Source organism: Euleptes europaea, chromosome 5, assembly GCF_029931775.1.
Source record: "Euleptes europaea isolate rEulEur1 chromosome 5, rEulEur1.hap1, whole genome shotgun sequence".
Lineage (NCBI taxonomy): Eukaryota > Metazoa > Chordata > Lepidosauria > Squamata > Sphaerodactylidae > Euleptes > Euleptes europaea.
The window spans coordinates 82670631-82685410 of NC_079316.1; the positions used below are offsets into that span (position 1 = coordinate 82670631).

At 43.7% G+C, this 14780-nt stretch overlaps 1 protein-coding gene across 2 annotated transcripts in view; it reads left to right on the forward strand.

Annotated features, from left to right (window-relative positions):
- Positions 1 to 11016, forward strand: part of PANK1 (pantothenate kinase 1) — a 30208-nt gene extending 19192 nt beyond the window's left edge. For both annotated transcript variants that reach the window (XM_056849467.1, XM_056849468.1), the window contains exons 4-7: positions 3239 to 3415; positions 5323 to 5446; positions 9211 to 9336; positions 10938 to 11016. In XM_056849467.1, coding sequence (XP_056705445.1) covers positions 3239 to 3415; positions 5323 to 5446; positions 9211 to 9336; positions 10938 to 10997 — 487 coding nt within the window. In that variant the 3' untranslated portion in view covers positions 10998 to 11016. The remainder of the gene's footprint in view (positions 1 to 3238; positions 3416 to 5322; positions 5447 to 9210; positions 9337 to 10937) is intronic.
- Positions 11017 to 14780: the final 3764 nt, after the last annotated feature.

Here is a 14780-nt window from a genome sequence, read left to right on the forward strand (position 1 = left end):
GAAAGAATAAAAGTACTTCTGAGCATTCCCCTCTTGCCACTGAGCAACCACATTGCATTTGCAGAATTAAGGAATAGGGTTTCCTCCAGAACAGATTCCAGCTGCTTCCACACTTGCTGTAGTTTGGAAGCCCTCTTTCTTAGCAGCTAAGAAATTAAGCATTGCTTCTGTTCCTTTGAGTCCATTTTGGCAACATAATACAAAAAAAAAAAAAAAGGATTTAGAGAAACTTTGAATGCTTATAGTGACTTGCAGTATTTAGGTTTACCATCACTGTTACCTCACCTGGCTATACTCCTTCATTTTCTGCCAGTTGATTTGCCAACTGAATATTTGGTTTATATGCAGCTTTTTTGATCCCAAGATCTTCCAGTTTTTACTTGCCTATCTGTGTCCCTTTAGCAAATAAGCTGCTGAATACAGTTTTTTGTTTGCTGCGGGCTATGGGAATTTGGACAGCAGAACAGACAAGAAGGTTTAATCCATTATTGTACGTATGCATAGTAAAAGAATTAAGAAGGATCAGACAGACCGAATCCATGTGTATTAAGTATTCATAAAGGAATTGCCTAGAGAGCAGTGGTAAAATTGATTTAATTAAAGAGCCAACTTGTATTTACAGTCTCTTATGTAGTATCGAGCATGTTGATTTTCTTAGTCTTACAGATGTATGATTAGGCAATAATATGGGAAAGAAAAATGACCACAGCCTCAACATGCAAAGTACCCAAGCATCAAACAAAAAGAACCTTTATTGCTACCCATTACTTTCTCTTCATAGTTTCAGGTTTTTCCTGTTGGGCATCTAAGTGTTTTCTCTGTTTTTCCACTCTTATCCCATCCTGGTTTGCAGGATGTACCAATTATTTATTGTTAGCAGGTCATCTCTTCAGTATAATTATTTTTTTAATATCAGATTTTCTAACCACAGCTGCCATCAATTTTAACAAAATGTTTGAGTTGCTTACTGCCATTTTGAGAAAGATGGTCTTATAGAAGAGGATCTCACATCTATAAGGATCCTGTGGATTCTTGATCGAATGGGTGCTGCTTGCCGTTTGTGCTGTAACCAGTTTTTTCATGACTTGTAGTCCTCTGGAACAGCTTGACAAGTTATGGTCTTACCCGGAGCCAGTTGCGTATATGTATCTGTTTATATAATACGTTTTTAGTAATTAAAGAGGTATCCATTCATTCCATCTGTTTTAAAATGAGAAGCAGCAATGATGAAAAATTATCTTTGCAGGACTCTAGTCCCACAGTATGTATTCACTGATAACTTCTGAAGCAACTGCACACCATTTTTATTAAAATTCACAGGCACTACATGTTCGCATATTCACAGCGCTATTGCTCCTTCAAATGTTACAGTTTCCAATGCAAGAGATGTTCAAAGGTGGTTTGCCATTGCCTGCTTCTGCTTAGCAACCCTAGACTTCCTTGGGGGTTTTCCAACCAAGTGCTATAGAATCATAGAATTATAAAGTTGGAAGGGACCACCAGGGTCATCTAGCCCAACCCCCTGCACAATGCAGGAAATTCACAACTACCCCCCCCACACACCCAGTAACCCTACTCCATGTCCAGAAGATGCCCCCCCCCAAAAAAAAAACAACCCTTCCAGAATCCCTGGCCAATTTGGCCTGGAGGAAAATTGCTTCCACACCCCAAAGTGACGATCAGCATTACCCTGGGCATGTAAGAAAGGGCCACAAGAGCCAAACGGTGACACAACCCTTCCTGCCCTCTCTCTCATGATCTGCCTAAGTTCACCAAATCAGCATTGCTGACAGATGGCCATCTAGTGTCTGCTTAAAAACCTCCAAAGGAGGAGAGCCCACCACCTCCAAGGAAGCCTGTTCCACTGAGGAACCGCTCTAACCGTCAGAAAGTTCTTCCCAATGTTTAGCCGAAAACTCTTTTGATTTAATTTCAACCCGTTGGTTCTGGTCCCACCTTCTAGGGCAACAGAGAACAACTCCAAACCATCCTCTGTATGACAGCCCTTCAAGTACTTGAAGATGGTTATCATATCACTGCAACGAAGATGGTAAGGGGTCTCAAGACCAAGTCCTATGAGGAAAGGTTGAAGAAGCTGAGAGCTGGGTATATTTAGCTTGGAGAGGAGACAACTGAGAGGTGATATGATAACCATCTTCAAGTACTTGAAGGGCTTTCATATCCTTGTCTAATTGAAGGGCTGTTATATCCAGCTTGTCTACATCCTTCTTAAATTATGGTGCCCAAAACTGAACACAACACTCTAGGTGAGGTCTAACCAAAGTAAAGTAAAGCGATACCATCGCTTCGCATGATCTGGACACTATCCTTCTGTTGATACAGCCCAAAATCGCATTTGCTTGTTTAGCTACCACATCACACTGCTGACTCATGTTCAGTGTTTGGTCTACTAAGACTCCCAGATCCTTTTTGCACATACTACTGCCAAGGCAAGTCTCTCCCCCCCCCTGCCTATAATTATGCACATGATTTTTCCTACCTAAATGCAGAACTTTACATTTATCTCCACTGAATTCATTTTATTAGTTTTAGCCCAATTCTCCAGCCTGTCAAGATCATCCTGTATCCTGGATCTGTCTTCTACCATATTTGCTACCCCTCCCAATTTAGTATCATCTGCATATTTGATAAGCATTCCCTCCTTCATCCAAATCATTTATAAAGATGTTGAAAAACACAGGTCCCAGGACAGATCCCTGAGGCACTCCACTTGTCACTCCTCTCCAAGAGAATGAGGGACCATTAACAAACACTCTTTGGGTACGATCAGTCAGCCAGTTACAGATCCACCTAATAGGATTTAAACCACATTTTACCAACTTGTCAACAAGAATATTATGTGGAACCTTATCAAAACAAGATATGTCCACAGCATTCCCTTGATCCAGCAAGGTAGTAACTTTCTAAAAAAAAAATCTAATCAGTGCCAACCCTACTTAGCTTCCAAGATATGATGAGCTTGAGGTAGTCTGGGTTATCCAGGTCTTGGTGTGTATGAATTAGTTCGTAGTGATCATAGATGTTCTTCTCCAACAGAACCTCAACCTAACCAAGTGCATCTTGCCTCAGCTATCGAAATCCCTTTTACCCATAACAATGTAGAGTTATGTTCTGTGGGGCTCTTCTGAAGGAAGATATTAGAGGCTTTCATAGAGAATAGATATGCAAGAGCTCAGGCAGCAGAACGGTGGCTGAAACAGTTGTTCTCCTTCTTCAGTCTTGGTGGCGGTACATTCCTGGGACTGTGTTGTTTGCTGACTGGCTGTGAGACCTTCGAAGAAGCTCTAGAAATGGCAGCCAAAGGAGACAGCACCAACGTTGATAAACTAGTGAAAGACATTTACGGAGGAGACTACGAACGGTTTGGCCTCCAAGGATCTGCTGTAGCATCAAGGTACGTATCAGCGGGTCATGTGGAGATTATGCTGTGCTTGGTATTATATATGGCTATTTCCATTTAGGGTAACTGTCCTGTCCTCCAAAAGGGAAGCCATTTCGTGCAGCAATAACAGTGGTACCCTATGGTGTCTTACAGTCTAACAAACATCTTGCGGCCTGAGATTACTATCTCAAACGCATGAACTGAACGGTTGAAAGTAGTGGAGTGTGTGAGAGAGGGAACCATTTGCTAGGAGATATCAGAGAGAGGGGAACCTTTTGCTAGGCGATATCAGAACATCAGCACTTATTCTGAAAGCAGAGATACTACAAGTGACTCAATCAGTTAAACTACTTTACACGTGTTGTCATGATTGATCGCCAAAGTTGGGTGTGCCTGAACCAGTCCAGATTTACGGGTTTGTCAACAGATAGGCCTGGTGGAGGAAAAATGGCTACCCATGTTTTGTTGCTGTATCCATACCAACAATCCAAAATGAAGTAAAATCAGAGTTAGCTGGTTGAGCTAAGCCACCTTTGTGGAGATAGTGTTTAGAAGAAGAAGAAAAGTAGGTTTTTATGTGCCAATTTTCTCTAAAAGGAGAATCAAAACCGGCTTACAATCTCCTTCTCTTCCTCTCCCCACAACAGACACTTTGTGAGGTAGAGGTGGGGCTGAGAGAGCTCTAAGAGAACTGTGACTAGCCCAAGGTCCCCCAGAAGGCTTCATATGTAGGAGTGGGGAAACAAATCCAGTTCACCAGATTAGAGTCCACCGTTCATGTGGAGGAGTGGGGAATCGAACCCGGTTCTCCAGATTGGAGTCCACCACTCCTAACTACTACACTGCGCTGGCTCTTGGGGAAACCGTGTCAACCTTTGCTCCTCAGCTTTCAAGCAGTGTAGCTGGAGAAGTGGGGAAAGTGTATTGTTTGTTTGTTTAGGACATCTGTCTACCCCACCTTTCTCCTGACACAATCAGGACCCAAACTGGGCCTTAATCATGGTTAACGCAAACCATGGCTTGAATATCACTTTAAACCAATGTATTCGTTTATTTACTTCATTTATACATGTTTTTCTTCCTCATGGAGTCCCTAAGCGACTTGCATCATTATCTTCTCCTGTTTTATGTTCGTAACAACAACCCTGTTAGGTAGGTAAGGCTAAAAAGAAAGTGACTGGCCGAAGGTCAGCCAGCTAGTTTCCATGACAGAGTAAGGATTTGAACCTGGGTCTCACAGATCATAGTCCAACACACTGACCTCTACACCACAGCATTTGTCTTTTCCTGCATCACTCCAAATTGCCCTAAAGCAGCTTTCCCTTAAAACAATGGACTGTCAGGAGAGTTCAGTTACATGTATTTGCATTTAACATCTATTTAAGCCCTCTGACTGAATGCTTGCATGGTCAAGGAAAGCAAAACCATACCTTTGCATTAGGTCTTTATAACTGAGCCTCAGTTTACTTCAGTCAGTTGATTGACACCTGAGTTCTGTGCCTTCGTTTTCAGGGAGTGTTACTTTTATCTTTTATCTTGTGGCAAAAAAAACCCAGATCCTCCATCCCAACAGTATTATAACATCTAGCACCTTCACTGTCTTATTTCATATCAAAATAAATCTGTCAGGCTCTATCTCAGGGCTTCTGGTTGTTTGCTCACTGGTAAATATTCAGGATGCAGCAAAGGTGTTGCTTTTCGTTTAAAATATAATAATGATATTTAAGAACGCAATCCTAGCTCACCGTGGATAGCAGCGTTTATTGGTTTGCTAAATTCACATGCCTATCTTTTCACCTGAGCCAAGGGCTCTTATAATGATATGTATCCCAGCCAAGCTATTTAAAAACAAGGGTTTAGAAACACTGGCCTTTCTGGAAATGGTAAGAAAAACCACATTCTCTTGTATTGTCATACAGCTTTGGCCACATGATGAGCAAAGAGAAGCGGGATTCCATCAGTAAAGAGGACCTGGCAAGAGCAACTTTGGTCACCATCACCAACAACATCGGCTCCATCGCTCGGATGTGTGCACTGAACGAGGTAAGGGTGTGTCTGTCCGTAAGCTTTCAAAGCTCCTATTCTGCTTCCAGATGTTCTGGCACCTCTGGTTTATGTGTTTGATCCCAGTAGATGTACACACTGTTTAGGATTTTTGGCAGTAGCTAGCTCACCTTCCAGTCATACGATGCTTGGGCCCTTAGGCTTTTCTTTGAATGACTGCAAATGATTTCAAAGTTACTCTTTCCCACCTTCTTCTTGGACACATGAAGCTGCCTTCTACTGAATCAGGCCCTTGGTCCATCAAAGTCAGTATTGTCTACTCAGACTGGCAGCGGCTATCCAGGGTCTCAGGCGGAGGTCTTTCACATCACCTGCTTGCCTAGTCCCTTTAACTGGAGATGCCTGGGATTGAACCTGGGACCTTCTGCATGCCAAGCAGATGTTCTACCACTGAGCCACAGCCCCTCTTCCTGCTGCTTTCCCCCTCTGAATCCCCCAAATAGCTGTTCTTGGGGACCAAACACCCTTACGGGAGATGTGTGGTTGCCACCTTAACAACTGTGTCTTCCTTCTGCTTCTCCATGGGTAGCATCTAGCAGTAAGGCCAAACACATGTCATGATGTCTCCGTGCTGCAGGTTCCTCCACCCTTGGTCCACTGCATTGGCCGCTGCTTGTGACTGCAGGGTCAGGCTTGACAACAGGAGGCCATGTCACGTGACATGTATTGCTAGATGTTGCGAGAGGAGGAGGAGATACCTGGCCCTTTCGGTGGCAACCATGCTATTGGTGGCAACCATGAATTAGCCACAGGGGCCAATTCCAGCTTGATGAGTTTGGTAGAAGGGTAGGATAAAAAAAATGTAAAAAGTGGGGGGGGATTACCTTTTGAATGGCTTATTTTGTACAACATAATTTGTTTCCACACTTTTGTGACTGAGACCACCTTTGAATGCCCTTCAACTAATTTCTTGGCATAGGTTGGAAGTTTCTTTAATCTCTAGTCATCCTTCTCTTTGCTTTCAGCTTCTTTACAGTGTTGCCTTGTGGCATGGAGTTCAAGCAGCATTGTACAGGGCTATCAAAGCAGAGAGAGCTAACCACTGCAAGCAGCAAAGCTCGGGTTTTAACACAATGAGATTGGCTTGTGCCCCTGCATCTGTATGTGCTGTCAAGTCACAACCGACTTGTGGCAACCCCAGCAAGGGGCTTTCAAGGCAAGTGAGAAGCAGAGGTGGTTTGCCATTGCCTTCCACTGCAGAGTCTTCCTTGGTCGTCTACCTTCCAAGTACTAACCCTGCTTAGCTTCCAAGATCTGATGAGATCCGGCTATACCATGCAGCCTTTCCTCCCTGTGCCAATAACATGATGATTTTTTGTTTTGAAAAGAAGATTATGTCTTTCCAGCTTAATGTGAAAGGCTTGTGAGTACATATAGGTTGGGTTTTCAGTACAGTTGAGTAGTGTAGTTGAGTTGCGTCGTTGAGTAGCGTAGATGAGTAGTGATGCCCGTTATTACCCTTTAAAGGTAAAGGTAGTTCCCTGTGCAAGCACCGGGTCATTCCTGATCCATGGGGTGATGTCCTATCCCGACATTTACTAGGCAGACTTTGTTTACGGGGTGGTTTGCCAGTGCCTTCCCCAGTCATCTTCCCTTTACCCCCAGCAAGCTGGGTACTCATTTTACCAACCTTGGAAGGATGGAAGGCTGAGTCAACCTTTAGCCAGCTACCTAAAACCAATGCCGTTGGGATCGAACTCAGGTCATGAGCAGAGCTTGGACTGCAGTATTGCAGCTTACCACTCTGCGCCACTGGGCTCCTTTAGCCAGCAGAAATGGGCTATGGTGTTGTGTGGGATGTTGCCATCTGCATCACAGTGGTCCAGCCATGTTTTGTAGTTTACAATCCATAATCTGGGCCTGCTTCGCAAGGTTGTTGTAAAGATTGCTGAAATCATTGCGTTTAAGGTATTGGAAAAGTGCTGCATGAATCCTAAGCTAAAGGTATTGTCCGATTGTACTAGAAATGTGATTGGAAGGGGGAAAGCACTGCGTTGTCCAGACAAGTAGAATTCAGAGGTGTGTGCTTAAAATAAGCCCTTATACTGGCACTTGAAGATCTCTGGACAAAAATAACTTGCAGTGATTTTTTTTAATCAAAAAGAGTTGATGCTTTAGGTAGTCAGCAGCCTCAGGGGTGATAATTAAGCTGCCAGCTTTGAGACTGAAACTGCACTATTGGAGCGAAGCTCTTACCGCTATAAATAATGTGATCTTGAACCCTTTAAGATCACATTCTTTCCAAAGTAGTTCAGCCATGATAAAATACTGTTGAGTGTCGGTCAAGAACTTCTGCTTTCTACAACAAGGATGTTCTCTTCCTGGTATATATTATATAAAGCGTGCAAAACTACTCTGAAATGCCTGACGTTTGGAGTGCTTTCTGTACGGAGCTCCTTGGGCGACATACAGACTCCTGCCAAAAGTACTAATTGTGAACCTGTGGAATGGTCCCCTTTGCTGTTCCAAACGTCGTCACTCCAGAGCACATATGAAGCACCCCTCCAGTGCATCTTCATTACACATGGGAAGCTGGTCCTGATGTACTGAACAGCATAATTTATACTTGAGAGAAGCTTGTTGTAACCTTGGAGGTGCGGATCAGAAATGCACAGGATTGGGTTTGATACAGGTGTATTTTTTATAAACATTCCTCCACTTGATTGCCTGTAGCAAGGAAGAAACTTTTTTTCTGGCGACTAGACGGGACAACTTCTGTAAATTGGAAGACGTGCAGCCCAATCACGTGCATGCCTACTTGGAAGCAGTTCTACTTAGTTCAGAGGGTGTTGTCCCCCCACCCCCAATGTTTATAAGTAGTAGTTGTGGTTCCCCCCTTCCCGTTCTGTTGTATTGATGTGCCATGAGGGACACAGTTACATGTGGCCAGTAAGACTAATTATTGTGGACTTGCTACAGGGTTGTGGCAATCAGAGCTGCGGGCCCAAAACTTATCCGGCTGTCCTCGACCAGGGCTTTCTCAGCCTGAGCCCCAGCCTGGTGGAACTCTCTGTCAAGTGAGACCCGTGCCCTGCGGAACTCAGCACAGTACCTCAGGGCATGCAAGACAGAGATGTTTTGTCAGGCTTACGTTTTGAGGACAGCAATGAGTCTTTTAGCTGGCCTCCCCTCCCTACTTCCTTCCTGTCCCCTTCCCCTCCCTTCCCCCTTCCCCTCCCTCCCTCCCTTCCCCCTTCCCTATTCCCCATCCATTAACAACTTTGGGCTCTCCACGCTGGGTATGAATCAGAAATCATACCATCATCTGGGACCCATGATCATGGCACCATTATTGTTTATTAATAATTTAATGTTTTAATTATATATATGTGTGTGTGTGTGTGTGTTTTATTTATGGGTTAAATTGCAGTAATTTTATACTGTTAGCCGCCCTGGCTTTAGTTGGGAAGGGCGGAATAAAAATATAAATAAATAAATGTTATTCTTGCTAAGTAAAAATGGCATTTCCTTCAACATAACACTGCAACAGTAGCAGAAAAGTTCTTCATAATAATGCCTGAAAAAAATGGTTTTCTGGGTTACAGGTAAATGTTATTTCAGGTACACGTTATCTTTTCTATCGAAAGGAGGTCATCTAGGTTTGGTTGCCCTCGTGTCGAAAGCTTTCGGGCCATGAGGCGGAACGAGCACTGAATAAAATACAGGAGGGGTGTTTAATTTGAAAATAACATCTCATTAAATGTATACCTTTTTTGTTTGTTTGTTCCACTTAAATCTTGCAGAACATTGACAGGGTGGTGTTTGTTGGAAACTTTCTGAGAATCAACATGGTCTCCATGAAGGTACTAGCATACGCCATGGATTACTGGTCAAAGGGACAACTCAAAGCTCTCTTTTTGGAACATGAGGTAAAGTCTGTTTGAAAGAAGATATCTACACATGTTAATCTTCTTGGCTGCCTTACTTGCATGGTGAGGTGGGGCACCCAAGCTGTTCAACACATGGTTGAACAACTTAGTTAAAGTAGGTTGAACTTAAAGTAGCTTCTTTACCAGTGGTCATAGTCTATGCATTGTCCCAAAGGCATCCAAGGTTTTTATCTAACACCTTTAGGACAGAGTATTACATATATGGCTTAACGTGAAGGCTCCCTTAAGGTATGTTTCTATATCGTACTGGCTTACTAAATAGCTTCCTGACAGTTGTAGTGAATTTTTTGGGGTTTCTGTCTACTTCCTCAGATGTTGGGAACCTTCTCTGCAGTAATCGTGAGATAGCTGCATATAAAAAACAGGCAAGCATGCTCCCTATTCACATGGTAACAATTCAGTTTTAGAGGGTCCAGATCGTTCCTCAATTCAGGCTTATCACAATGACACCTATGCATCGTCATGAATGAATGTGAACAAAATGTTTGGGATTTTGTGTCTCCTTCTGAGTTTGTCTGTAGGGCAAGTGAAGCGTTGAATCTTTTAATGGGCAGATTAGAGTTCATGAAAGGAATATGTCTTTTTTTATTCTCAGGCTTGCATGTGTCCTCTCCTCCTTCCTTCGCATGGTGAGCTAAGATTGGAGACCTCCTGGTTTACAAAGTCTTCATCTAAACCTCAGTTTGTTGTGGAGTCTGATTTTTGAGTGTGGCAACAAATTTGGACTTTCTTCCTTGTACACAGTGGGATTTCCAAGCCATGGGCTGGTCCTAGAATTCCATCTTGTGGACAAGAATCTCCAAATTTTACTTTCACTGTAAGGCCTGTTATGCAGGGACGTTTCCTCATGGTCACCCCCACTGACTGCTTCGAGGTTTCCTTTTGATTATGCATGCCTTTCTCGCCCATCAGAGGTTGCCTTGCTGTCCTGGTGCGTTTTGCCTGCATTTTCCAGATTCTAGCTAAAACAGGAAAACACAGCCAAAATGCGCGGGGAGAGTGAGGCGACCTCTGCCAGGTGGAAAAGGCATGCGTAATCAAAAGGAAGCCCCGAAGCAGTCGGCGGAGGTGACAGCGGGGAAACATCCCTGCATAAAAGGCCTAAGACTTCCTGAACCTTGGCTGTGTAAGGGAGAGCACACAGCCATGTGAGTAAAGCAAGTATCTTCATGATGTCACACGCCAGCAGTGCAATCCTAAGAACACTTTCCTGGGACTTGACCCCACTGAATAGGATTTGAGTGAACACATGAAGCTGCCTTCTACTGAATCAGACCCTTGGTCCATCAAAGTCAGTGTTGTCTGCTCAGACAGGCAGCGGCTCTCCAGGGTCTCAGGCGGAGATCTTTCACATCACCTACTCGCCTAGTCCCTTTAACTGGAGATACCAGGGATTGAACCTGGGACCTTCTGCATGCCAAGCAGATGCTCTACCACTAAGCAACTGAGTTGCTTGGGATTCCACTGTAAGGTTGTTGATGTTCTCTGATCTGTATGTTTTGGGAAAGCTGCATGATTTTCCATTTTGCAAATGCACTGTCTTCTGATAGCTTGGCTGACTTTTTCCCCTTATGTTGAAGGGTTATTTCGGTGCTGTTGGGGCCCTGCTAGAATTGCTGAAGATGACAGATGATCAGTGATGGAAGCCTCCCCCCCCCCCCCCAGGAGCTTGAAACCTGTGAAGCTGCTGCAAGAGTGATTGATAGCTGCTAGGAGAACGGGAGACAAGCCATGATGGAAGTTCTACCTGCTGGATTTGTAAATAATAATTTAAACTCCTCGTAGCTGATCTTTTAACTTTAGGGTTGGAAGCTAACTTGAGAATTGATACTTGGAAACTTTGAAAAAAAAAGGCATTTTTATCTGTATACAGTTTTTTTTAAGAGAAAAAAAATGTGCAATGTGGCCAAACTGGCAGATTTTATGGGTTGTGTTTAAAGACATGGGTACTATATGGTGGGGAAAGGACCTGACATGAGACACTGGTTTTATTTTATGTTTTGTTCTTCTGGGGTTTACTGATCTAGTGCGGTAATTCTTCATTTAGTAATTGCTCTAGGAGATTTTTTTTAAAAAATCTTTTTTCATGACGTTTCATGATTCGCTGTTGGTTTCAAATGAAACTGCAAAACTGGCATTTAGTGTAAGCACTAAACTAATTTAATTCTTTGTTGCCTTCGTTTCCATTAAAGGATCTCCCCTTTTCCCCCCCTCCCCACTGAAACAACTTTTTTACTTTTCCTTCGGCTGCTCAAGTTTGCATTAGCTGGAAGTGCCATAAGATGTGCCATCCGAGCCTTGAAAACAGGGAAAGAAGACTTTGTGCTTTCCTGGCACACTGCCCCTCTCCCCCTTTGGAAACTCGAATGTTGAGTTAACCATTCCTGGCAGTAACTGAAAATCCTCACGTATAGTATTGTGAGCTGGAAATTATTACTGGGTAAAAGGAGGAGCGCAGTTGTCAAAGCAGTAAACTAGTTTCTGGACAGTTAACCTTTCTGGCTGCAGGTGCGGCGTTCATCTGATTGAACGGTTCCCATTCCCCTCCCCCTGCAAAAAAGGCTGTTCTTCCATACATGCGTTCTTATGTGTGGGGAATGCTTTGTGTTTTGTTTAAGTATGAAGGCGCTCCCACCTGCATTGTGAAGCAGCACATTCCACAAGGAAGACTGCCATTGCATCTGCAATATGTGGGTAGGAAGGCCTTTAAATATGATGCCCTCCGCAGATGACACTAACAGAGGGGCAGGTGTTGATGCGATAATGTTAGACAACATGATACGTTTTCATGATGGGAGTTCGTGTCTGCTAATTTTAAAACCTTGTCGGAATTCACAAGGGGTTGAGAAATTAAGAAGTTGGTTCCCAACTTTTAAATCTAGTCGCGTCATGAATGATTAAATCCAGAACATTAAGGATTGCCAACAGCAGCTTTGTTTTACCAAATTGTCCTCTGCTTTGCAGACTGGTATTGGGAAAGCGTTACTACTGGGCCTTGGCAAGCGGGGTCTATCAGTGTGGCAATGCAAGTTTTAAGATGCAAAGGTTCTCCGATGCATTGGTTTTCCTTTGTTTTCAACACAGTATTTTGATTTATTTCTCTTCGAAACCTTTATTAAATTGGTACTAACCAAAGTGTTCACTTGACCTGGTTGAAATAAAAGCCCATTACTGTTGTGATGGTTTTTAATGCATCCACAGTCTTCATTTTCTACATCTGTGATACGCAATCTATAGTACTTTCAACCTAAAAAGGTTGATGTGAGGATAAGGTAGAGGAGAGAATGATGCTTTAAGCTCAAAATAAATAATTTTTAGCCTAGCATTTGCTTTCTCTCTGTCACATTAGTTTCTATGCAGAGGGGATGTAATTGTGTGTGTGTGGGGGGGGGGGGGGGTGTCCGTCTGTGTCTTCAGGCCCTGTTAGAGACATTGCAAAAAGTAGGGGGTTTAGATTATACATGCCCTAATTTACTTCAGCTTGTTTTGCTATAGGTTTGCATAAGCATTTTACACCCCAATCTCTGCCTGTAGCCTCCATAGAAAAGGTAGTCGTGATGTCACGGTTACTCAGCACTCTTCTTTATATGTGATGCTTTCACCAGAAGATGGCAGTGTTAGATTGGAGTTGGAGCTTCACAATGCCGTCATTATTTTTGGTTTCTAAAAGCAGTGAAAATGCTTCTACGGAAACATACACAATTTGGCTCATTTTCTTTGCCAAAATTCTTAGTTTCTGAGGCATTCACAACCAGTACACATTGACAGGGAAAGACAAACATTGCTGCTTCTACTGCTTTGAGAGTGGAGTTCCGTTCAATTGAACCTTTCTTATGTTCTTATAAATTGTGGAACTCCCTGCCCCAGGATGTGATGGCTGCCAGCTTGGAAGGCTTTAATAGGGAAGTGGGCATGTTCATGGAGGAGAGGGCTATTCATGGATACTAGTCATGATGCAGACCTATTCTCTCCAGGATCAGAGGAGCATGCCTATTATATTAGGTGCTTTGGAACACAGGCAGGATAATGCTGCTGCAGTTGTCTTGCTTGTGGGCTTCCTAGAGGCACCTGGTTGGCCACTGTGTGAACAGACTGCTGGACTTGATGGGCCTGGGTCTGACCCAGCAGGGCTTTTCTTATGTTCTTATGAACTTTAAGCTTGCTTATGGCCCTGGGGTATGCTCCAAGAGGTGCCTGTTTCAGCAACACTACGGAAGCTACACCAGATCTGGGTCTGTTCTGTGCTTGGGTTGGACCCCTAGGACCCCCCCAACCCAGTTTACCTTCAGCTCCATGGTGGAAGAAAGACAAGATGTGGGGGGGGGCACTTTCACACATCCTGAATAACGCACTTTCAGTGCACTCATTTGAAAGTGGATTTTGCCCTTTCACACAGTAAAATCCAGCTGCAAAGGCATTGAAAGTGGACTGATGGTAGGTAAGGCTGAGAGAGTTCGGAGAGAACTGCGACTAGCCCAAGGTCACCCAGCTGGATTCATGTGGAGGAGTGAGGAAACCAACCTGGTTCACCCGATTAGAGTCTGCCACTCACGTGGAGGAGTGGGGAATCAAACCCTGTTCTCCAGATTAGAGTCCACTGCTCATAACCATTGGGACATGTGCTAATAAATAGATACAATCAAGCTGTCAACTAGCCTACAGTGAAGTAGTGTACACATTCACTACATCTACACCATTCAACTATGCCATTCACAGGAAACGGCTAAAAGGGGGGGGGGCTGGGATTAACTTAAGACTCACTGAGCTGAATACAGCCCACTTGCCACATACTTCTGCCCTCCCATGTCAAAATAAACTAATATCTTTGGTATTTGCTGGGACTGATAAAAATCCATAGATGGCAGACCTTCCGATCTATGTGAAGCGTAGCACTGTGTGTGAAGTGGACCACTCTGAGCCCGGGCAGGGGGATCTTGTTAGAAAGCCAGTGTGGTGGTTAAGAGCGGTGGACTCTAATCTGGAGAACAGGGTCTGATTCCCCACTCCTCCACATGAATCCAGCTGGGTGACCTTGGGCTGGTCACGGTTCTCTCTGAACTCTCTCAGCCCCACCTATCTCACCACAGTGTCTGTTGTGGGGAGAGGAAGGGAAAGGAGAATGTAAGCCCGTTTGATGTTCCTTGAAAGGTAGAGAAAATTGGCATATAAAAACCAACTCCTCTTCTTCTGTTTGTGAATTTGTCTTTGGACTGACAAGACTACCTGTCAGCCTTTGTCCACTAAATACATATAAAGGGTTTTTTAAAAAATTATACCTTATTTTTACTGAATTTGCACAGATAGTCTGTTTGCTTTCTGGTTTGCACAGCCATTCAGCACTACCTGTTGTGGCATTAAGTTAATCTTAATAAATCAAGCTAACCGTTTTGCATCCAGCCCACACTGGAAAATGTGACCAGGAT